Source organism: Ambystoma mexicanum, chromosome 9 (genome assembly GCF_040938575.1).
Source record: "Ambystoma mexicanum isolate Mex_15411 chromosome 9, UKY_AmexF1_1, whole genome shotgun sequence".
Classification (NCBI taxonomy): Eukaryota; Metazoa; Chordata; class Amphibia; order Caudata; family Ambystomatidae; genus Ambystoma; species Ambystoma mexicanum.
In genome coordinates this window covers 266573444-266598970 of record NC_090931.1, presented here as the reverse complement: position 1 = coordinate 266598970, position 25527 = coordinate 266573444, and the positions used below count along the sequence as shown (strand labels likewise).

Below are 25527 nucleotides of genomic sequence, written 5' to 3'. Positions count from 1 at the left end.
TCGGTGCTCTCTCCATCTTTTTCGTCTTCTAACTCCAGCATTTGGGGAAAACCAAAGAAACAAAAAGGTGAGCCCGGAAGCTGACAAATATCATCACTTACCATAGACTTACCTGATTTATCACCGCAGGCATTACCCTTTAACATGCCACATCTTCATATGCCGCACCTATAAAGGGAGAGAAAACAACAAATTAAACTCAGGCAACTTTACCGGACAGTGTTGGGAAATACAGACTCTTACCCAAACGCCATCAGCTACCTCCAGGCAATATTCTTTTGGACCCAGTGCAATTCTAAAAAGGAAATGGAACAAAAGTGAACAATGGTCATATTGAACTCTTTTGAACTTTATAAGCCCCGGAGTCAATAGCCGGAACTCCTCCAGTACCTTAAAGCCAGTGAAGTAACTGGTATTTACGCGCCCCTGCATGCCAAGCAGGATGGAGAGCTCATCATTTAAATACATAAGGTGACTAGTGGGGAGATCGGGAGCAGTGGGGGTCCTTGCTAAAATCCACGGGTGGCTAAATCCCTTTCTCCACTTGCAGGAGAATACTTCTTCGGGTCAAGCAGATGAAACTAGGTGGGCCAGTCCAAACAGTCATCTCTGCACTACGCATCACGTTGGTGGAGACTGCAGCTGTCTGGGTCCGACCGACGCCCCTGTGGGAACCAGGTGAGCGTAACAGTGACCCCTGGGTTGGTATGTGTTCAGATCAGATAAGGGAAATAATTCTGTTGCCTTTGCCTAGACCATTGAAGTCTTACCAGCCACAGTATATGGTCTCCAGTTTTACCCTTGCACTGAATACAACAGTCTCTTCGGCACGCCTAACTCATGACACTTCTGTATGACCATTGTTAAGAGTAATCTGCTGGTATCTATCCCAAGGGCTTTCCCTAATCCCTGGAGACCCCTTATCATATTCCAGTACACCCTTTATTCTGATCAATCTGTGTTGCCCAGTATATTTGCTTTTCTTTGCTTTCTCTCTGTCTCTTTACTTACCGCCAGCTCCTGCCCCTGCAGTTCCTGTGAAATGCCTGTCTCAACTCAGATCAGCTTGGTATGTACCCTGTTTCTGTTATATGCTAGCGTTGCTTTAGGAATCTCACTGAATCTGCAGTGTTGACTGTGAGATATAGCTTTGCCCTGCGCTCTCCGGCCAGACCTGTGACAAGAAGGTGGCGGCTATCAAGGCTTCAATCACCCACTTTCTCAGCAGGACAGTAACGATGGTGTGGTCGTGCCAACACCTGCTGGGAGTGCTAGCAGCATGTTTACTTGTCATTCCCTATACCAGGCTCCACATGAGGAGGCTGCAGCTGCATTTCGCTGCTTCCTGGCACCAGCAATCGGGTAATGAAGGGGCTCTAGTCGCCATACCCTCTCACTTACAGTGGGACCTCAGATGGTTGGACCAGGAGAACTTCATGCAGGGAAGACTGTTTCGACCACCCCCAATACAGCATACAGTACAGCATGCAATCACTACGGATGCCTCTCTCCAGGGATGAGGTGCCAACGTGGGCGCACAGCCCGTCCATGGGCTTTTGTCCCCGACCCAACGGCAGAATCATATCAACTGGCTGGAATTGATGGCCATCTGGCTTGCGCTCAAGTCCTTCCTTCCAATGATCAGGGGCAGTGCAGTGTGTGTCCTCTGTCGGTTGATTCTGAACATCTGTGAGTGGGCAATTGCTCAGGAGGTATGGATCTTAGCGGTCCATCTACCGGGAGTGTCCAATCTGAAGGCGAACAGGCTCAGTCGGATGTGCTTCGACAATTATGAGTGCCAACTGAATGGGACAGTGCACTGGGAAGTTTTCAACAACTGGGGTCACCCAGCCATAGACATGTTCGCGATAGAGATCAATCAGACTTGTCACCAATTCATGTCCTGGGGTGGAAGGGGGCTCGGCTCCCTCAGGGATGCGCTTCAGATACCCTGGGACGGGATGTGGGCAGACGCATTCCCTCCCACCCCCCACATCTCTTATTCACAAGGTGGTGAGCAAGATCAGGCAATCGCCGAGACTGTGTCTCATCCTCATAGCGCCTCGCTGGCCAGCAAAGTCTTTGTTCTTCACCCCTGTCTGGAGAGGCTAGCCCTAGTAGCCTGGTACCTGAGCAGATACAACATCTACAGCTGTCACGTGATAACCTGGAAATCATACAGGGAGCAAGAGGTCTGGCGACATACAGCCAATACAAAAGTAAATGGACCAGGTTTTGCTTATGGTCCAAGGAGAATGGCGTAGATCCAATGGCCTGCATTCTGGACCACATATTATCTTTCTCGGCCCACTTGGCTACCTGCAGGACTTACCTGGTGGCTATTGGCGCATACAGGAACTCGGACAAATTAACTTTCGCTTCAGCCAATCCGGTTGTAAAAAGGCATTTGACAGGTCTGACCAGACTGTACCCCCCCGGTCAAGCGCCCGCACCCAACCTGGGACCTTAAAGTGGTGCTCAGTGCCCTGGTGCACAAGCCTTTCGAGCCAATGGCATCTGTGGATATTAAACTCACCCTAAAGACAGCGCTTCTCGTTGGACTTGCGTCAGCTCGCAGGGTCAGTGAGATCCAGGCTGTAGTGTCCTTTGAGCCCTATACCAGTTTTCATAGGGACAAAGTTGTGCTCTGCACGCATCCCAAGTTCCTCCCTAAGGTAGTGTTGTCTTTCCATATTAATGAGGAGATCGTGCTCCCCACATTCTTCCCAGAACCCAAGGAAGAGGCTGAAAAGACTCTTCTCTGCCTCCAATGTCAAAAGAGCACTAAAATTATATCTGGACAGAACTAAAGGCTTCTGCAAGACAGATGCTTTGTTTGTCACATTCGGCGGCTTTAAGCTGGATCAGCAAGCGTCCAAAGCTTCCATAGCTAGATGGATGAGGCAAGCTATGCAGGAGGCATACAAGGTGCAGCGCAAGGTTATTCACCAAAGGACTAGCATGCGAATGCCATCAGGGCCAAGGCAACAGCTGCGGCATTCCAGTGCCATGTGCCGTGGCAAGTGATTAGCAGGTCAGCGACATGGGCCACCCTCTCTGCCTTTTGGCCAAGCAGTCCTGCGTAATCTCTTTGCTTACAGGGGCATCTCTCCTCCCTGGGTAGTTGTGTCAGTGATAATCGGCCATATAGAATGGAGGAAAGGGGACGGGATGTAGGAGTAATTAAAAGTTACTCACCAGTTTGACTAACACTCTCCTAGTCCATAGTCCCCTTTCCTCCAATACGTCCCACCAGCCTTCCCCCTAAAAATAGAGCAGCGAGGTTGTTCAGCATAATACAGCCGACTTGTCAAAGGGGACTGAGGTGTGGCACTGGTGGGCAGGGTTAAGGGAGCCTGCGCTCCCGAGGCCACGCCCCTCCGTGCCTACAAATTTAAAGGGAAATAGTTTTTTCAGGTAAAAAAGAGGTTCCGTTCTCGTCCCTCGCGAGGGACGCCCCTATGCATGATGAGGGAAAGGGCACTAAGGACTAGGAGTAAGTTAGTCACTCCGGTGAGTAACTCTTAATATATGGGGGTGGGGGGTGGCTTAATTGATTCCCCCGAGTTTTGGATAGTCATGGAATTAGCCACAAAAGGTGGTGTTTTAGGATCTGATGACATGTGTAAGAGGAAGTACCATAGTGTGAATGCTGACTTCCTGAATGAGGATATTATCCTTTTACTCTTTAGAGTTGACCAGCTGCACATAATCACTGATGTTAAAACTGGAAGGAGTAGTGAACATTGTGGAAAGTTACTCTGTTACACCGAAGTGGGGTGTGTGCAGGTTGCTGGAATCCATAGAAGGTCAGTGAATATAATATTTATGTAGCAACACTATGCCACTTGTGCAGCTTTAGGGGAAAATAATGCATAGCTGAAATATTATTGTGCTAAATGTGACATGTAAGGGAGGGCGTGGCCTAGAGCGCCATCAATGTGGCTGCTCTTTTAACGGCCTTCGTGGGGAGCCCGCTGCTTGAAGAGAAATATGCTATCCCCGTAACCTAAACGGGTCGATGTCACCAGCTAGTGCAACCGGAATACTCCGAGCACAGCTGGCACCAAGATGAACGGGCTTTTTACATCCTAAGTGCCTGAAATCAGCTGTGGAAAATATTGCCCGCCGGTGCCCAAAAACCAAGATGGCGGACGGACGCTGTGTCGGGGAGAGGAGGAGCAGAGAGGACCCGAATGGCGAGTGTGCACTGGCGGCCCCAGCTCCTAACATAATTGGAACGCCACCCGACAGGAGAAGGCTTGGTGTCCTCCAGGCAGCAGGTGCAGAGTCCCTGGGAGGCGCCATTCTGACAATAGCACAGACGGTGAGCGTGGCAGAGCAGCGCTGCACAAGCAGCCCAACACAACACTCATTGGAAGTGTGCTGCCCTTCTCCCTGCCCAATCCCCCGCCCCGCCTGGCGTCCCGCGATCCCGTACCTGAGGCTCCACAGATTCTGGTCCGCACGGCATACCAGGTCCCGCAGAGCCAGCCCGTCGCCTCCCGTGTGGCTACACCGATCGGGGGGAGTAGCGTCTTGTAAGCCTGCAAGTCCGAAGCCCGGCGGCCACACTTCACACCATCATAGGCTATTAAAAGGGGCCTGAGCTGTGCCTGCAGCATGGTGAGTGTGTGACACAGAGTGGGATGCCCTAACTCCATTCTGAGGACATCGTGAGGCAGACATCTGGGGGAACCCCTGCCCAAACTCCAGTGGAGGGGTGACTATCCTCGGGGGGCCCCCCCATTGAAGAGGCGGGACTGCTGAAAGAGACCGACCCAGGACTCACAAGCTCCATCAGGCCTCCAGGCGTCCCCATCACCACTTCCTGGGGCGCCCCGGCCCACTCAGCAACCCTCTGCTCCCGCATCAAGGAGACATCCATTCGCCCCACGACAATGGGAAGGGGAGGCTTCCTCCTCCCACCCTCATCACCTCTGGGAGGGATCACAACTTCCAGGAGCCCCGGCGCTCATGAGTGGAGGGGCCCGGGGCTTCTTGCCTTCCCATAGCCTATATGGCTCCTCTTGTCTGCCCCCAAAGGCCTGGTGGGACCCCCCCTACCTTTCTTTGATGAGTTTGTAAATATTCGCTAGTACCTTCTTTTCTCCTGTGTCAGTGTTTAAGTATTTCTCGAATGGCGTGAGCTCTCGGGTCCCTGCGAGTTTCGTGTCCGGGTGCGCCAGCCAGTGTCTTAATTGGACGTAGGAATATCTTTGATTTTCCCCCAGGTCGAATTCTGCTTTACACTGTTCGAAGGTTTTGATCTGGTTCCCAGTGAACATGGCCCTGACTCTGTCTTCCCCCCCAACCCCCCAGCTGCCACGCATGGAATGTATATGTCCTGAAACTGGGGGTGAATTGCGGATTGCCGAAGAGTGGCGTATAGGGAGAGGGGAAGGAAGTGATCCGCACTCTCTTCACTGCGTAGTCCCATGCCTTGCCCACTGTTTCTAGAATGAGACTAGCATACATTTGTGCTGGTCTGTCCGTCCTTGACTTCCACAGGATTTCCTCCAATGCCACCCCCGCGACCGCTCTGTCCATAGGTCTCCATATTTTCCCTCTATTGTCTATTTGCCAGTCTCTAACGACCCTTATTTGGGCAGCGATGTAATATGCCCTGAAATCTGGCGCCCCAGTCCCCCTGTTGCTACCGGGATTCACATTACCTTTGCTGCCACTCTCGGAGGTTTATTGTTCCAGAGGAATTTGTCTGTTGCTTTGCTGAGGTTTTTAAAGAAACAGGGTGGTATGTGGATCGGGAGGGATGTGAAGTGGTAGAGGATTTGCGGCAGAACTACAATTTTTAGGACATTGATGCGGCCCAACCAGGATATGGCTAGCGGGCCCCAGTCTACCAGCTTTGTTTTGAGTTTCTCTAGGGGGGGCGGGTAGTTGGCTTGATACAGGCCGCTCAATGACAGTTTTACTCCTAAATAAGTAATGGACCCGTATACCCATCTGTATTGGAATGTGTTTTTAAGGTTTTCTTTTAGCGGAGTGAGTGTAAGGTTGAGTATTTCAGACTTGTTTATGTTTACTTGTAACCCTGCCACGGCCCCAAAGCGGTCCAGCTGCCTTTGTACTACCCCCAGGGAGGTGTCTGGTTGGGTTATTGACAAGATCATGTCATCCGCGAAGGTGGCGATTTTGTATGCGACCCCTCCAAAGAGAATGGTATTTTTTAATGGTTACATTTGAGAATGTGTTTGTCTCCAATGCTTTTCACTGACTTCTTAAGGCACTATTTAATCACAGGGACTTTAGTAAAAACTAAAATGAGTGCAGGCGGGTGGCTAATTTGTTAGCTCCCCTTGTTTTATGCTTGGATCTGAGAAAGGTTAAGATGCTTTAATACTCATGCTGTTTAATTGTAAATGGTACGATTCAGAATAGTTATAAAAAAAAGTTTACAACTCAGCTTATGGCAGAAACAGATTTGTGCTATACTATTCAGTGGAATACATTTTTGTGTTTCTGGTTCTGGTCCATATCCTGCCCCTTCTCATATTTCTCTATCAAGCATGGTAATCTTTAGAGGCTTTTTTGGCTTTGCAGTAGTCCAGTTGCAGGTTAGATGTGCTAATTCTATTTCCCTGATAGGTTTCTTAAGGATTGGGAAGTTAAAATTCAACCTTCTTCAGAAGCATGGACGTTGGTGATTGATTTCCATCCAACTAGGACTGAATTTGCCAACTAGGGCTCCATTTCAAATCAAGGCTTGCATGACGTTCCTATTAAAAAAGGCAGGTGATAAAAACAGGCTAGTGGAGAAAAAGTGAGACAGAAAAGCAGAAATTTATTTTCCATAGAGAATTACAAAATTTAGGGCTTTTCAGGGCATTTCAAGTATATAAAAAAGGTTCCATATGTTAGATTTTAGGTGAGCCTTGAAATTGTACTTCTCTAGAACTTAGTAATTTCGGCTTGATGACCGATAAGGATTTGCAGGTCCCACAAAAAGAAGAGCACTAGCCAAAGAAACCAAGTCAAGATGAATTATTCTCTGTATGAAAATGTGCTATTAGTTGACCCACAAGGGAGTACCGTAATGTTAAGAGCACATTCCATGAGGAGCCAAACGGCAACCTCCTCTCTTCAAAGGGGTGTTCCGTTGCAAGACTTGTAAAGACATGTCAGGTGGCCACATGGGCTTTGCTGCAGCTTCACAAATAATTACCATCTTGTGGGGTGGGCAGGTGAGTGTGAGAAACTGGGCAAATCAGTCCTTCAGGTGGCACTCTATCCATCTTTCTCATCTGTCGTTTTCTCCCAGATTTGGGAGACTTTCAGAAGATGAGTAATATGTGGGAGGACTGCAACCACTAGAAGTGCAAATGACTTACCTTCTGGTATTGTTCATAATTAGTCTCCTAGATTAGATTGCTCATTGTCCACCCTCATACCTATCAAATCTGATTACGAATGATTCCTAATTAGGGTTTTGAAAATTCTGTTTTCCTGAATTGTCAAGTAGTCAGTTTCTGCAGTTCTGCTGTTCCTTGCGTACGGCTGTAGGCTAAAGTTGGAACTGGAGAAAATGGTATGTGTCGTATCATTTCTGGCAAAAACTGCACCAAGAAGCCATGACAAGACCGGGCTCAGATCAGCATATCACTAGCTGATGCCTGGAGAAAAACGACTTGAAGCAGAGACTACACCTGGACCGTATTCAGAAGAGGAAGAATCTGTGTTAGGTATTAACATATCCATCAGAAAGAATATTACTGGAGGCAAGTAATTTGTCTTTCTCTAAGCATTTGATGGTGCTTATGATGTATGCACATCAATGCTAGTTTAAGAACGGCTTGTGGACCATTTGCAAGGTTTTATCTTTTTTTTAAATAACTAATTACATTGCCTGCTGACTATCTAGCAGTGATCATAGTGGTCAATATTATAATAGATTCTTAATGTTCAGATCAGTATAACTGTGATTTCTGAATTCCAGTACAACATTTAGGATTTTACTTCTGTTGGATTGTGCACCTCCCTGATCTACCATTCTACAACACATATATTTAAATGCTTGTTTGTGTCACCATTAAAAATTAATATACTACACAAAACAACCTCAAATGGTTGTATAGCACAGCAGAGATTTGTGAGTAATGTGAAATGGCAGAGGTTTGAATCCTTGCAGCTACACTCTGATTCCAATACTTCTGAAGTCTCCAAAACGAATCACATTGTGTTGAGTAAAAGCAGACCAATGTAATTGCGATGGTGTAATACTTGTGTGATAAAGTGATAAAACTCCTTGTAAGCAACCAGCTATTAGCATATAGTTTCAATTGTTAGTAGCCTGTTTTATATTCATGTAGTCCTTGCTACCTTAGTTGTGCCATTTCATAAGGCTGTAAATCAAGTTTTATGTTACTTACCTCACTAATAATCTTATAATGAACCTTAGAATAGTGGTCTTCAAATTTTGTATGCTGAGTCCCCCTCCCCCTTCGAAAAAATATTGGTTCCAGGCCACCCCACAAGCCATAAATGCTTATATTTTCTATAAACAAACACACTGTGATCCAGTTTTAAAGAGCTTTGCCCCTCCCCAATCCCCTGCCGGCATCCCTCGGCACCCTAAGAGGGCCAATCCCACAGTTTTTTTACCACTGCCTTAGAAAGGTGAAAGCATGAGTTTAATTTGCTGGAATTTAAATCTTAAAGCACCTAACTTGCTGATAATCTTCATTCACTTATATAGTTATTCCTTTATAAGTGGTGAAAGATGTTGGTTGATGGACTTTCCATCACTCGGCTTCCCATCATCCTCACCACAGATGACCATGTAAAAATGGTATAGAGGAGGTAAAATGTGTTTTGGCAAAAGCGAAGAGAAATTAAATGTAAACATCCTTGACATTGTTATTGGCTGTCTGTATCTAAGCCAAGAAAAAATGTGAACCTGTTATTTTCCGAAAACTTTTGATTTAATATATACAATGTGGAAGTTGGACCATTGCAGCCATATGGTGCTTTTGTAAGAATGGCTTCACGTTTAACACAACAGCAGGTTCTTTGGTATTTTCATTAACAGTATAGTCGGACCCCTTCATAAATGGTGGAATTTGTTAAAGCTTGAATTTGTGGAAATAACTGACAGCATTTACAGGAACTAACTTGTGGATACGGCTATCTAGAATGATTGAGTAGGTATGTCTGCCAAAAAGTGAGGTTAATTGCTCCAATGTATTCCATATGATAAATAACATATTGAATGTGTGTGCAGGTAGTATAGCATGTCCTTCTGATGCATACATGTTTTGGATTTTATGAGTTGCTGTCTGGGCTGAATTATATTACATTTTCTAGGGTTTCCAACACACCTATGCAAAAATAAATTCCTCTGCTTTGGGTTGCATCCAAGTAGGCATAGAACCTTGGAACCTTGTTTTAGAAGAGTTTGTGGCATTGACTATGTGCTCAGTTTAGTTAATTATTTTTGCATGTGTTATTTTTACCCTTGTGTTTTCTTAGTTTTTCCATGGCTAATTTTCTGTTATTATTTTTGTGAGCCATATCTTGGATATTTTCATACCTTTAATTGCAAAGTGTTATGTTTGTATTAAAGAAGTAATTTTTTAATAACAGTTTTTTTCTGGCTGTTTTATCTATTTTGGTTTCTAACTTGCTCTTGCAATGAGTATAGTTGAAATGTTCTTGTATTCTATAACGTGTCTTCATGGTGAATTTGATTGGTTTGGTGAACTAGATTTGTCAGGCAGTTAAGGATGCCTTGAAACTGAAGTAAGGCTGTGAATGTTTCAGTCTCTCATTTACTGTTAAAGCATCTAAAAATTGATTTATGAGTTGGAAATTTGACTGAATTTGTTGTAATGCTTAAGCCTGCATAAGAACAAGATTGCATAACTGTCCTTCATTAGTTCATTCTGTCCATTAAAGCATTGTACTTAAGGTTTGGGATTCGATGATGGTAGATTATGAAAAGACCAAGGATTTTAAATTGAAAGGCTTTGAGTCATTAAGTTGATGTGATTGTACATAATTTCTTAGATATAATTGTTTTTTTTTAAATTTAACATTTTTATAAAACGCAACACGCCCATAGGTCTCAGAGCGCACAAGTAAACAAAACAAAACAAACACTGAGAAATCAGTGGGGTGAAGCCAGAGCTCACCAAGGATTATTTATTTACACACAATTTGTAACACCCCATTTGGCTTTCTGCATTGCCTGTCACTCTTGATGCCTAGTCCCAAATTCCTCTACTGCATGTGGTTATAGTGAGAGATTAATTTATTTATCATTTTATATCGCTCTTAATGCCAGAGTCCTCCATTCTGTAAGCGCTCGGCCAGGTATTGAACCCTTGCTGTACAGCATAGCCTTATTCAACGAGGGTGCTAGCCTCCCGGCATGAAACCACAATGGACTGTTTTCTAATTGTATTTATAAACTTAATATTGCCCCATTGATTTGGGTCATTTTGAGTTTGTGTCTTTCTAAAGACCAGTTCAGGGTGGATTTATTTGAAAATGAATGGGGTTGAGGGTTTTTTTAATCTTGAATTTGTTTACCACCCCCAAAATACTGATGTTTTGTAAATACTCCTAGTCCTTGCGTTTTGCAAGGCTTCTTCCCTCATTAATGAAATTCTGTCCCCCTGCTGAGCACTTTCCAGAGATACAGCCCATATTGTAAGTGCATTTCCCTGTCTTATACTCTGTTTACATCTAGTTATCCCTAATAAAGAGCCTTGCATTTCTTTTGCACACTGTTTCAAATCTAGGTGTGCCTCCTATTTCTGCATCTGTTGTGTTTGCATGGAAATTTCCCAGCAAATGTAAATTGCATTGTTGTAATGTAATGTGTTGTAATTTGCCCCCTTTTTTTGTTAACCTCTAGGTATCCCAACTAACCCGCTGACTATGTCCTACTCAGCCACCTTCACTCGCCACGTGCTGACTACCACGCTAAAACAAATGGCTAGAGTTAACTCTCTTTGTAAAACATGCCAAAACTCTACATCTCTCGTATCATTGTGTGAACCTCACCAACTGACTCAAACACACTGCTCTGTCAAATACCACAGGTCTCCCCTCTGGAAAAAAGACACCTCCGCTGTACACACCAAAACCCACCTAGAAAGCACACCCGCCCAGACGCCAGTTCCTGGTTCTACACGCACCAACAGCTAAGCACAGTGCATTGTCTTTTTCCTCTTCACCCCTAACCAAATCACTTCCACTTTCCCGATCAGGTCCACAAGAGCGCTTTGAGACTGTGCAAATGTCAGCAGTGAGCAGTATAAATCCATATAACATAAATCTAATAATTTGGGAATTCACCATTTAATTTATTTATTACAGTCGTGTATTTAGTGGTTGACATGTCACCTTTCAGCTACTTTAAATCTTTGTTATGAGTAAATGTATAAAGACGTCCAAAAGCTCAGTGATTTCATTCCTCAAGACCAGTGGTTTTAGATTTAGTCTTTGTAAGGTAGGTTATCGCTCCTTGAATCAAGGGCTGGTCTGGTAGTGTAGAGGGTATAAACACAGTTCATTGATGGTGCAGTCTTAGAGGTGATATTAGTGAGAAATGGGGAACTGAAATGTATGCTGCTGCGCAGGGGCCCAAAGAGTGCATTCAGTGTGCTCCACATAGTCTCTCGTCTGCCGTTTGCAGAGCCTTTGAAAACCTTCTCAGTCAGACTACTTTAACAATTTACCTTCCAGAAGTCTTATGACTAACAAATGCTTTCGTTCTGTGTTTGAGCAAGAACCCAAAACCCATTCCATATTTGGGATTCACATATATACAGGTTGGCAAGGGCATAAGTCAGAGTAGGCTAAATGGAGCATAAAGTCTTATTGCCTGTATGTCAGGGTGCAAAAATGCAAGTTGCAAGCTAATAGCCAGCCTTAATAAAAATTCACTTGCCACCTCAATTCAATGCACACACACTGCACACCCTTTCTTCCTTGCAAAAGTCAAATATCACTAGGCAATGGCTAGTGTTGCGTGCATATTTTGCACCCTGCAGTATATGGCACCATTTGATTATTCTTGGGGATTTTATGTGGGTGTTAAGTAGACGCTCCATTTTCTGTCTGGATTAAAAATCTGTTTTCTATTCCCTTAGCATCCATCTCCAGTTTGAAAACGGAATTAGAGTGCATTAAAGGAGAAAAGGAACAGGTAAATGTTCATTTAGTATTCCCATACATTTAAGTACATGTAGATAATGTCTATGGTACACTGTTGAATGTTAGATACCATTCTTTTCAATTACACTGTTTGCGCATATTTGGGCAAGGGTCAAAAACCTTTTCTGGCTGGCAATGAACCAACCAGGCACCAGATTCATTGTTTTCAACTTGCGGTTTAGAAGGATCGTTATGTGATGGTAGTTCTGAAGGAAAGGAACAGAGAAACACTGCAGCATATGATTCTGCATACAAGGTGCATACTAGGTAGACCTGTCAGGATATAGTAACGTTGATTTTAAAAATGTTGCAACAAGAAAAAGCGAGCCACTGAGGGAGGAAGCGCAATGAAAAGGTGGCAAGTCACTTTTGTAGAGCAGGATTCAGCTCCTCAAAAACCATGCATGAAGGTAAATGTGTCTGATTTGTAGTCTTTACGAGCACTAAACTGGAGGTATTCGGGACTGGTAGAGTGAAGCAGAGCTGTAGGCTCACAACATCAGGCCTCTCTGGGACTGAACTGAGCTGTGTGCTGGTGATTGGCATTGCAAAACCACACTAACCAAAAGTGCAATTGGAACAAAGGAGATCTCCAAACATCCTTGGTCCCCTGTTAACCACCACAACAAGTAAAATGTAGAGGATGGTGAAGAGTGTTTCGACCCAAGAAAATGCCCCTCGTTGGTCAGGGCTGCTTCAGGACCTTACAAAAAGCCAGGTGCAATCAATGACAAGGTAACAGCAGGGGACAGGTCTGTCAAAGTCTGTGAAGGTGACCAAAAAAGGGGCAACATTGGGACTCCTCAAGAAGAAATAGGCTCAATTGGAAGGCAATATTCAGGAGATGGCAAGGCACAATCTATCTCACAGGGTTTCAAGTACGTCTGGCTGCTACAAATTATTTATTGGTGTCAAAGTTTAATAACCTTGTGAATAGAGCACCGTCAGGCAGCATAAGAGTCCTGCGAGTCATGTGAGAAACCTGAGGGTAGTCACTCCTTCTCCCCCTGGATCCTCTGCTCAGGTGGTTAGGGGACGGCCATCACTGTTGGATCCAGAACCTGAGGGTTGACAAGTGAGACAGGATCACCTGGGTGGAGGGTCCTTGGGCATTGGGAGTGAGTTATCCACGGGCAAGATACAGTATCCACGCCTTCCCCTCCCACGACCTCTTTGGGTTGTGGGAAAACATCTCCCATCATTTTCGCACATGTAAAATCTACTGGTACAGAGACACAGTATTCCCCCCTTCCCAGTTATACATCATCATACTCTTCCCTCAGCCTTTACAGGGTATTTTCAGTCCTATCCCGTTACCCCCCAACAAACACTGAGACGAAGAAGATGCAACTAAGATCAGTGCGGATTACCCATAGGATCAACATGGAGATGTAAAAAGAGGCCTACTACATACCAGCATTAGGCTGTCCCATTAATAGAGTGAGGCAAGGTTAGGCATTTGACTACAACTTTGCACACTTGACTATACTTGACTCTCCCCTACAGATTATTTGAGAGAGAGAGAGAGCAGGGAAGGAAAAGGGATACTGCACTTTTAAGAACTCTCTTACTCACTTACTCAGGACTGAAGGACGGGTATGTCCTGTTAATTGAAGTATTGGAGGTCATGCAAACCCAGCCCTGACCACACACCTGCAGCCCATTGATACAACACAGGTGTATAAAAGCAGACTACTGAGAGAGCAGAGGGAGAAGCAGGTGGGGGGGCAGAAGGGAGGCTGTGTGGCTGTGACCAGCAGGGGATCTCTTCTCAGTCCCATGCCAGGTTCTGCCAGAATCGGGGAGCGAGCTGGGGATGCTGTGTGGACCAGAGAAGCCAAGGAGCAGACCGCAGCAGGAGTTGAAGCCTGGAGGAAAGCGGTGTGCCGAGACGCTGGCCCAGTGTTGATTTATTGTGCATTTGTAAGGCGCTTATACAACACATACATTGTGTTTCAAAGCTCCCACAGGGCAACAGGGAGGGATCATGGGAGTTAAATGCAAATATAACAATGAAAGATAGATGGGGCAGTCGGCCTTGTGAGCATTCAGAGCGTGCAAGTGCAGAGAGAGACAAGGGATGAGGCGGGGGCAAGTGCTAGGAGTACCATCGGGAAGTGCTATGGAGTAAGCAGCAGTTAAGTGACTTGGTGAGTGGTCAACTGCCAATAAATAAGTAAGTGCAGGTCTATGATAGCACAGGCCAGCGGGTGCTAAGGCAAGTGCTGGGGGCGGGCAGAGGCTGAAGGCGATTGGGTGAGGGAGGCCAGGGCGCCGGTGAACACATAAGGGCCCTGGTCACCAGTCTCAGCAATTGTGGGACTTAACAGAGGGAGGGAGGGAAGGAAGGAGGAGGTGAAAAGAAAGGTCTTGAAGAGCTTCTGGAATATGAGGAGATCCGGCTCAAGACAAAGAGGATGGGGGAGGCTGTTCCATAGAAAGGAGCCAGCAGAGGAAAGAGATTGGCCACCAACTCACTGTTTACCAAAGCGCTTGACGCACAGAGAGTTGGTGCCGGAGGAACCTAAAGAACTGGAGGGAGAGTTTTTAGTGAGAGTCAATTGTAGATAGTGTGGTACCCGGCCCTAGACAGCCTTATGGATGATTCAGAGGGGTTTGAATTTGATCCTTGCAGCAACTGGGAGCTAGTGGAGAGATATTAGGGCTGGAGAGATAGTCCCTGGGCTTAAGGCCAAGGATAAGTCTCTCAGCCCTATTCTGGATTAGCTGGAGGGGTTGTAGAGAAGAAGAGGGGTAGATTAAGGAAGAGGCTATTGCAGTAGTCTAGCCTAGAGAGAACCAGAGCTATAGAGACGTTGAGCTTCTGGGCAGAAGTTAGGAAAGGAAGGATTCCTTTGAGGAGGTGGAGTTGAAAGTGGGCCTTCTTGGCAAGGTCCTCAGTTGTGAGGGAGGAAGGACAGAGAAGGGTCGATGTTGACTCCAGGGTTTCTGGCTTCAGATGAATGAGAACGGGGGAGCCCACAGAGGGTGGCCAGAGTGAAGGGTAGAAAGAGGGAGCAGGAGTCCCAATGGGAAGGATCCCAGTCTTGCTGGCATTGAGGCAGAGATCATTGGAGGCACACCAGGACTGGATGACAGATAGGCAGTCAGGAATGATGGAGGAAGTAAGGAGAGGATCAGAGGAAAGTTTGAAGAAGAGTTGTGTGTCATCAGCATAACACTGGAAGTTAGGGTAGAAGGTGGAAATTAGGTGTGCAAGCAGAGCAAGATAGATGTTATGAAGTGCTGCAGCGTGGCTAGGGAGCCGTGCCTCTAAGGAGCCGGAGTGAGCCATCCTGCTGGCGGCATTTCGCGAAATGATCATTCCCTTGGGACCTGTGCCGGTCCCAAGGGTGTCTTGAGGGGCACAGGTACGATATATAGACAAGGAACCAAAGGAAGGTGCAAGTATGCACAATTAAATAAAGGTAAACAAAGAAAGGAGGTGCAAGTGTGCACAGTGAAGAAAAGGGTGCAAGTTTGCAGGGTGAAATAAAGGAAACAAAAGAAAGCAAGAAGTGGTGCAGGAAGCACCTGAAAGTGAAAGGTTGGAAAGAAAAAGAAACGGATGGGTGCAAGTGTGCATGATAAAGCAAAGGAAACAAAAGAGAGCAAGAAGGGGTGCAAGAAGCGCCTGAAGATGAAAGATTAAAAAGGAAGAGCAAGGAATAAGGAGAGGGTTTAAAGGTCAGAGTGGTGGCGCTTGGGAAGAGCAAAGAGCCCAGCGTTCTCAAAAGTCTCTGATGCTACCCCATGTAAGAACTGTACTGTGAAAGGTATATCCTGACTAGGAGAACTTTGTTTAAAGATGAAAGGGGCCTACGCTTGGTGAAGGGAACCCTGAGAGACCTAACAATTTTGATACTGAAGGAATTGGAACTTGGGGCAGGGATCCCCGAGAAGGTGAAAGAGGAACTGTTATATTTTCTTTGTTGTGTTTGAACTTGGACAAGTTGAAGCTTGGGGAAGCGAATCCCAAGGAACCAAAGACATTGAAAGTACTTGAGAATATTGCAAGGGTCCTGTGGAGAAGGTTTTACGGACAGCCCTTTTTGATTGAACACATTTTTGTGACATTGGCCAAACTACACCTAGTGAGAAGACCACCTAAAACCAACCCAGGTTTCATATTCTCTGTTGAACCATCATTTTTCCTTTTTAAATACTTCCCAACACATTTTTGTAAAGGGTGAGGGCAAGCATAGGTTTAGACACAGTTGGATTATTGTTTTGGACTTTTAGACAGTGACGGCCCTTAGAAATATCAGTTAAGGGAACCATCCCTTTAGGGTTTGAGCCAATTAGGCATTATACCAACCCAGGAACCTTAGTAAATAAAGATGTTGAAACTAACATCTTTGAGTCTGTGTCTCTCTTGATACCATGCCTGTCTCATAGTCCATAAAGGAGAGAGTCGTAGGAGCCTGAAGAAACTAACAGAGAAGATTCTTAATATTGAACTAATGGTAGAAAGGTAATCCTCTTTCTTGGGAATCGTAAATGCTCTATTATTTTCAACATAAGGCCTTGGAAGCGAGGGCCTGACAACAGAGAGCTGATATGAAGAGAGCTGACAGGAAAAACGTGTTGGTAGGGGGAATAAGCTGCTATTTTCTGGATCTTTGTTATGAGGTTTACCAAAGTAGATGGATCCTGCAGATAATTAAAAAAGGACATTTCTCCAGCGCTCATTAATGTTAAGTCATGATTGGGGACAAGACAACGTCCTTGGAGATTAAATAATTCTTAGGACATTTAACAGACTGAGGAATGCTGCCTAACAAGATATCCTCCATTGAAGGGGCGTTGAGTTGCTTGAAATGTTCCTTTTAGGTTAATACTTAACTATATATCACAGGTAATAGATGTACGATATTTATATATATTGGTGACAGATCTATATATGCAAAGGGCTCCACTCTGAGATGCCCTACCACCCACAGAAATGTACTATTTGAAATTCCAGAAGAAGTAAATATTCCTATTCCTCTCAGTATTTGGTGATGAACTCCTGTTTGCCAAGAATGCTCCACCAAAACAGCAGAAATTCCATGCCTGCGCCTATCGAATGAAATTGCTATACACAGGTTAATTCCCACTGTAAGACATAGACACCAACTGATCATACCGCTAACACGGCCCAACGCCTATCTTGGTTTTGGCACTCGTGGGCTCCTCCCAATGGGGTCTTGTCCCGTTGTCGCACAGCGGTGACATACATGGTTGCCACTTTTTTGAAAACACACTGCCTAAGCCGTATTGCGATGTCTTCACATGTCAGAATTATTTCCGTCCCTTGTGTGTCTCCACCCTTTTCGGCAGGGGTTTAGCATGGTACGAATCCAAAATAAATAAAATTAAATAAGTGGTTTGGTTTCATGGTGAGGGACTTTGAGTGAAGAGTGGACTAGAAGACTTGCATTGAGGTTTAACAGATTCCTCCCACTTCTGGACTCCATTACATTTCTCCCTCGACATAACCGGATTTGGGGAAGGAACTGTATTTTGGATTGCATGTTAATTAATAGTTGTTTACAGGAAATGCATAAATGTTACATCAGGGTTGAAAGTAATATGGGCCTCATTATAAATGTGGCGGTGTGGCTAGAATCTGGCAGTAATTCTATTACCGCCACTTTTCCTGCACCACCAAGATATAATTTTGGGGGTATTTAACACTGGCAGAATTACTGCATGGTAAATCTGCAGATTTTCAGAGGAAAAGTGGCAGATTAACCTACAGCTTTGCTGTTGGAGGTAAAACCTCCACTTTAGCTCAATAATCTAATGATTGACTGTGCAGTAGTTCCGCTGGCGGTAAATCTGCCAAAAAACCCCATGGAGTCCTTTGCACTTTAAAAATGGGGAATTACCATCACTTTTTAAAAACAAATTTATTGGATATTTGTAAAGTGCCTATACAACAAATGGTGTTTCAACTCCACAGGACCAAGTGGTGGTAATGGTATTTGCTTTAGGTGGTATTTCAGCTGATTTACCACCAAAATCTGACAAGCCTTTAATGAGGCCCTATGTGTATTATGTTTTCAAAGCATTGTATGGCAATTGTAGACTTGTGCTGTATTATGATAAAACATAAGCTAATAAAACAACACTTGTAAATGGTGTTTAAGTAGTGCTTCCTAAATTGTGTTTTTTTCTATTAATGTTCTTTCTCTTCTTGATTCTTAGTTAGAAGCTGTGCTGCAGGAAAAGACACAAGAACTACAAAACATTCAAGAACTCAAAACTACTTTGGAGGAACAGCTCAAGAAGGAAACGGAAACTAAGGTAACTATTGGTCAATTTGTAGTGAACTTCGCATTGAAATCCACAACACATGCTAGTACATAAATTTATGTTTAATCTAATTTCAAAGAAATACAGATGTTATTAGTATTTGGGAGCATGTTGAGTTTGACAGGGGTTTCTGTCTGTTAACTTTTTTTTAAGTGAAACAGAAAGAGGCCAAACGGTTAACATTAATACATAAAACAGATGAGATCAAATCTCAGATGATCTATTCAGACTTGAAATGTTTCACCTATCTTGTAAGCATCCTGAACAAAATGGGCAGTCTCCATCTGTGTAAACACAAATATCTTGTTCTTGGGACAAGCTGGGTATTGTACCGATGAAGTTAGCTTCTCTTGAGCGCCAAGATTTTGGTAAGGAAAAACTGATACTAATCAGCCTTGGTTTAGCAATTGTTTTTAGCAACCACAGCCAGAATCCTATCTCTGCTCTCCAGACCCCCAAGCATAGTGATGGCAGTACTCCCCCCATAGGTGTGCCAGGCGAATCTTTAGTTTCTAGGTTTAAAGCTCTCAAGATGAACAGTGATGCAGATTCCCCTTTTGGTAGAGCCACTTCCCTAAAATACTCTGCACAAATACTGCAACAACTTCCCCTTCCTTTGGTCACTTCTCTGCCCAGTATCCTCAAGTCACCTGCTCTGGATTTGTTGACTAGTACTTCGACCTTAGATTGAAGGGCCATTGTGAGGGGTAACGAAGTGTTGCAACTTACTAGAGATTTTCACTGCTACTCTAGGTATTAGTTCGCATCTACAATGTCGGCAGCCTGATATCGCAGATCCACTGCGGCGACTCCTAACCCTTCAACATGGTTTTGAGACACCACAGATTTGATTTCAATGGCGAATGATTCCGCTATAGAGTCTGACTGCCTTCCCAGAGATTCCTATATCACCTGACTCGACGCTTGACTTGTGTAAAACTCTCACTTCCTTTGTTTTCTAACAGAGAGACCCTGAATGGGGGTAGATTCCCTACGAAGAAGGTGACTTGAAGGAATTGCACATTTTGTAGGCCTTCTGCTCAAATGTCCTTGTAGCCATAGCTCCTTAGCAGCAGAATGCACCAGACCCTCTGGTTCAGTAAGTCATTGAGGAAAGAAGTATCTCTCCCTGTGGTCTTCCTGTATGGGCCGTGGCTGTAATGCACCTGGACTTGTGCACAGATCTGGTCCTGTCCAGGTTCATTCACCTTTCGCCACAAGCCAGCACACTGAGGGAACAGGACCACCAAGTGCTGGGACAATGTGGCCATTCCAGCGGAACCTCCACCTACTGTTAGCAGTAAGGCCAGGAAGTATTCCCCTGCACCCCATCAAGGACTAGATTTCTTCTCACACCTGTGGGAAACCCATGGTGGCAACAAGTAAGACAGACACAAGTGATCACAGTTCAAGGGTGTTTATTGAACAATGAATGCTGTGTGCAGGTTGGATAAACGCCTAAGCTAAACCTAAATCTAAGATGGGAACAAGCGTCGACCATCAAATGAAAGTCCTAGTGGCGTTGTGTCAAAATAAAAGGGCCTATACTAAGAAACCTATTGCCAAACCTTACAACTAATACAAAGAAGGGTGTGGGATAGTTCTCAAGAAAAGAAAGAAGTGTTCTCAAATAATATGTCAGAATGCGGTAACCTGGATCTCCCTACCCCACGTTTTGAGAATGGGATGAGGTGGGACCTTGGAGCACAGTACAGTCTTGAGCTTCTCCAGCAAGAGACAGTAGTTCTAATGGCAGCTCTCAGGACCATCGAGGGCCAAGTGCCGTTTCGTTGAAAGTCTCTTGCCTTCGAAGACCCAAGGTCTTCAACTAACAAAAACAAAAGTTTCTTTAACAAATCAAAGTTCGTTTCCAGTGTTCGCTGGGTGATGGCTTCACCCCTGGGTCCCCCTCTTCTGGGAGCTGACCCTTCTCTATTGTTTACCACAATTATATAACAGTTCATTTCTCAGTGACCTTTTGGGTGACAGCTTCACACCTGGATCTCTCTCGGTCGGGCTCAGACCCCTCTTCACTGTCAGTCCTTGGGTGATGGTTTCACCCCTGGATCCCCCTCTTTTGGGCGTAGATCCCTCTTCCACAAATCTTAATGTCTTTTTAAACAATTCCATTGGACATCCCTTCGCCGGGTTCACTCTTGTCAACACATTGTTTCCTGGGACTTTAGACTTGCCCCCTTCCCGTCAGCCTCCCTCGGTCGGGTTCACTCTTACCAATGTCACATTCACAAATAGTTACAGAAATTCACTTCCCTTGCTTTCTCATGTGGCGGGATTCACTTCCCTTGCTTTCTCATGTGGCGGGATTCACTTCCCTTGCTTTTTTTATTGTTCGTAGATCAAAGACTTTCCACTGTACAGGGATTTTGCTCAACCTCCTGTGTGACCACTTTGACCTAACTTGGCGGCTCTCTGACAGCCTTCTGGTTTCTGTAGTTTCATTTACACGGGGATCGACCATAGTCTCTCGAGTTAGCACCCATGTGGTGCCGATTTCCCTCTGCAGCTGGTCTCCCCTTTAACACTAGTTACAGTTCTTTCATAGTACATTGAACTTGGTTCACATTTGCCACTTTGCGTTTCTCAATCATCACAGCCTGATTCTTATTGGCTCTCCCCTCGATTCGCCGGCTGTGAAGAACCACTTGGCATTCCTCTTCATTGGAGTCAAGGCCGGTACCACGGTCACAGGAGCATCCCTCGCTCCTTCTTATCGGCATAGGCTTGCCCCGTGTACCGTTAACATCTGCTGGAAGACACTTGTGCTATTGTTTGCAGCCTTAGACTTTCTTCCTCAAAGGTTCTGCTGGTCTGGGATGAAAGGTCACTGCTCTCCTCGCCACCCTCTCGATTCCTGCCGCCTTTCTCTTTCCCTTGAACTGCCGTGCCTGCTTGGCCATCTCGTTGTGCTGTCTGCCATGCTTGCCTTGCTCGTACTGCACTCTCTTGCTCCACCTTTTATCCCTGTGTGAAAAGAAAAGGGCTGTCAGGTGTGTCTGTTCAGGTTAATTGCCTGACTTTGCCTGACTGTCGGGTTGGCACATGTCAGGTACACCATTTCATTTGACCATTGTTGCTGGTGGGCGCAAGTGTTTGTGTCGGAAAAGGGGATGTTTGAGTGTTAGAACATCCTACAGAGTCGGAACGGAAGGAGGTGTTATATAGAATTATATCCTTCGTATTTGGGTAACCACGGAAGGGTAGGTTTTGGATGGTTTGTTAAATGGACGAGAATGACCGGGATGGAGAACAGAACAGAGGGCATTGTGGGAACGGTAGTGTTCTGTCATAGTGGATTGGGTGTTCGTAAAATGACCATCAGATGGACGGGATTAGTAGTTTGTGGGGCAAGAGCGAATAGCTGGGACTGTGAAATAAACAAGAGGGATTGTCGGAACTGTAGTATTTTACCTGAGTAGGTTAGGAGTGCGGAAAATAATAATCAAAGGGATGGGAAAAAGAATGATTGGGAGTATTCGAACAGGAAAACAGGGTTTCTGGGAGATGTAGTTTCCCACAGCACTGGGTTTTGGGTTCTTACAAAGTTTGGGAAAGACAGATGATTTATTGGCTTTGGCTACAGAAGATTTATCGAGAGGGGGAGGCAGATGTATTGTAATCTACGAAGGCCTCAGGGATCTTGTTCTCTTTTCCCTCTTCGGTACAGTATCACGCCCCAACTTGGATAGCCTACCAAGCATAACCCTGGTCTCACTCACCCCAGTGATCCTCCCCCACTGGTCCACCCCCCAGGAACTGGATCCAACAGCGATGGCTGTGTCCTGGCCACAGGGATAAGGGATTCCTCGGCTCTACCTGGAATAAAACCTTCAGATTTCTCATGCACCATGGCAGTTGCCATCGAGGCTTAGGGCCCCTGCGGTACAAGGGATGTGAAGATCTGAGTTCAGTCTTCCCTCATTGAGCTTTCTGATGGTCTGTGAGGACTGTTCCTGGATGTTTCCCCAAACGACAGTGGCTGGTGAACGGAAATACCTCAATCACCACAGCATGCTGAGCTCCCTTGTTTCGAGTTAGAGCCATAGTTCCAACGAGATGTATTCCATGAACTGGGCCAGGCTCAACTTCCATATTTAGCTATTGTGAAGGCATCATGAAGCAAGACACCGAGTACAGATTCAAAGTTCAAAACAAAATGGTTTATCAAAGCAAAAGTCAAATGGTGGAAGGCCTAAGTTGCCCTCTGCTAAGGTGGGATTTCCCTAACTGAACTAAAATAAGGAAAGTCTGAGTCCAAGAGTTCAACTTAAGTTTGTCTGTGTCCAAAACCTATCCTTGTACTCACAACTAAAGCTAAACAACGTATAGGCATGTCAATAATAAAGGAAATGGTGCACAACATAAAGTCCCAGCTTCTATCGGCTCTTAGCTTTCTCTTCAGCTCCCCTCCCCAAATTCAGGAAAGTTCCCCAAAAGTCTTAAGATTACCTTTCGAATGGATTGTGTCCTCCTTTGTATTCCTCATCTTTGATATACATATCGTCAGCTTTGCTTCTTTGGAAAAAAAATGTCCACACCAGAGGGCGCTGTGCTTGATGTCATGGCATCGATGTTCGACGGTCGACGTAGACAGTCGACGTCATCAGCATTACAAATCGCTCAAGCCACGCCCGTTGGCTTCAGTTCTGTTTTTTTCCGAAAGCTTTGCTTTGAGTGTTGAAGGCGCACTTCAGTTTTGTCAAGAAATGTCTTCATCTTCCATCCCTTCTACCCCAAGGTCTGGGATCAAAAAATGCCATGACTGCGGGGAGAAGATGTCTATTACCGATACCCGCTGCATCTGCCTGTGGTGCCTGGGTTCCGAACACAGGACCGATGACTGCGGGTCCTGTCAGACCATGACAGGAAAAGCTCTCAGGGCGTGCCGAGGTAAACTGGGGGCAGGGGAAGAGGGGGGGTGCTTAGAAGGCCTCTTCGAAGAGGGATAAAAAGTCTGGGGTGTCTAGGGACAATCTTCGTCTTATTCGTCGAAGAAGGCGAAGAAGAGACGTCATAGGTCTCCCTCTTCTTTGCCTGATTCCTCTACCAAGGTTATCAAGTGCCCAACCAAAAATTATTCCCTCAGAAAATAGGCTTTCAAGAGTTTGAATGTTGCGTATATTTGAGAATGCAGCCTCGACCCCCTCGATGGAGTCACGCAAAGACGATGCCCCAGTCGGTCCATCAGATAACAGAGGGAGGTCAAAGACTACCACAAAGCTGAGTGTCAAACCAGCGAGTTGCTCTAGGTCCAGCGAAAAATCGTCTTGAGAACATAGTCCTTCTCCGATACCTCCGAAAAAGAACAAATTGACAGAGTCAAGCCTATCGATGCATAAAGTTAGTGTCGAAATCTTTGTCAACGCCATTGTCGAAGCCAGCGTCAGCGCCTTTGACGGTCACTTCGAACATTTTCAAAGCCTCTGCCCAGTCCAGAGAAGGCTTATATACTTGTACCAAAGAAAGACTTTTTGAAGTCTATGGCCTCAATTTATGAGAAAGAGCAAGCCTCTGAGGAGGAGTCTCCCCCCTTTGGTTTACGTTATGGTACGCAAAATGTTCCTGAGGAGCTTATTGATCAGGAATCCAAGATAACTGATCTTAATGATTGCCACCAGTCGGCTAGTGGTATAGACACTTCGCCAGAGCTGGGATTTGGCAGACCTGATCCGGCTGAACATGCAGATTTGTGCATACCGGAATATCATGAATCTGTCAAGGAGTTCCCCTCCTTCTCACCTGAGTTCGATCTTTGCTGGATTTCTTGATCGATGCCTTCTTGCGGACTGATCGAGTCTTGAATAAGGCTGCACAAGTCTCTTCTGACTCCAGCGTGCGTTCAAAGTTCCGGGATGCAAAGATCCAGGAATCCGGGAAATTAACAGAGTGCGCTACTACCAAACGAGTTCAGGAATCAAGAAAGGAAGGAAAGGGACTAGGAATGGGGTAGGCTGGAAGAAGCAAGGGAAAGAATACTGCGAGCTACGGAGCACATGTCTAGTCGCTACTTCGCAATAGCATTGAGACGCGCGGAGCTGCGGGATGCGTGGTCTATAAATAGAACACGCTACATCCAAGGTGTAGAGCGAGGAAGGTGTTTCACATTGGACGGCCATGTTGGAAGTACAAGGGAGTGTAAGCCCCGTTGAGACAAGGACCAGGAAGCCCAAAAGGGGCGGGTTCTGTAGTTCATGACAGCATGCCTCCTCCGATGACCCGTTCCTCCGGGTTTGCCCGGGTGTATAAGGTGAAATCTTCTGAGTAGTCGAGGGGCCTTGAGATTAGAAAGTGGTTCCCAGGTTCTTTCACTAGGAGGATATCCTTTCCATTCAACCAGGTATTGAAGCTGACCCCGTTTATACCTGGAGTCACATATTCGGGATACTTCATATTCCAATTGGTTGTCGACCAGCAGAGGAGGAGGTCGGCAGGATTTCCGCTAGGATTGGGTGTAGGGTTTTAATAAGGATGTGTGAAATACTGGGTGAATTTTCTTCCAGGAGTCTGGTAGTCTGATCCGGTATGAAATTGGATTGATAATTTCCTTGATGGGAAATGGACCATAGTACCGAGGGGCCAACTTGTTTGGCCATAGATGTTGGGGTAGTAATTTCGAGGACAACCAGACTTGATCACCGATTGCATAAGAAGGACCTGGTCTTCTTTTGGAATCCGCATACCTCTTAGTCTGTGTTCTGGCCCTCTCTAAGTTTTCTTTGGCCTCCTGGTGTACGTTGATGAGGGTTTCTATCCAGGAGTCGACAGTAGGTACTGGTGTAGGATGAGAGAACAGAGGGTAGAACCGATGGATGGAAATCTTGGCTACAATAAAAGGGACTGGTCTTAAGTGCTGAATGATTGGAATTGTTTTAGGCGAATTCAGCCACGGGTATCAGGAGTGACCAGTCATCCTGAACTTTGGTGGCGAAACATCCAAGATACTGCTCCAGGGTCTGATTAGTACTTTCTGTGGCCCCGTTGGTTTGGGGATGATAACCAGACGGGAGGGCGCATTGGATTCCCAAA

General features: G+C 45.4%; 1 protein-coding gene across 3 annotated transcripts in view; it reads left to right on the top strand.

Annotated features, from left to right (window-relative positions):
* RABEP1 (rabaptin, RAB GTPase binding effector protein 1) overlaps window positions 1-25527 on the top strand; it is a 1480178-nt gene that overhangs the window by 1372779 nt on the left and 81872 nt on the right. For all 3 annotated transcript variants that reach the window (XM_069614603.1, XM_069614604.1, XM_069614605.1), the window contains exons 15-16: window positions 12120-12175; window positions 18376-18474. In XM_069614603.1, the coding sequence (XP_069470704.1) occupies window positions 12120-12175; window positions 18376-18474 (155 nt within the window). The remainder of the gene's footprint in view (window positions 1-12119; window positions 12176-18375; window positions 18475-25527) is intronic.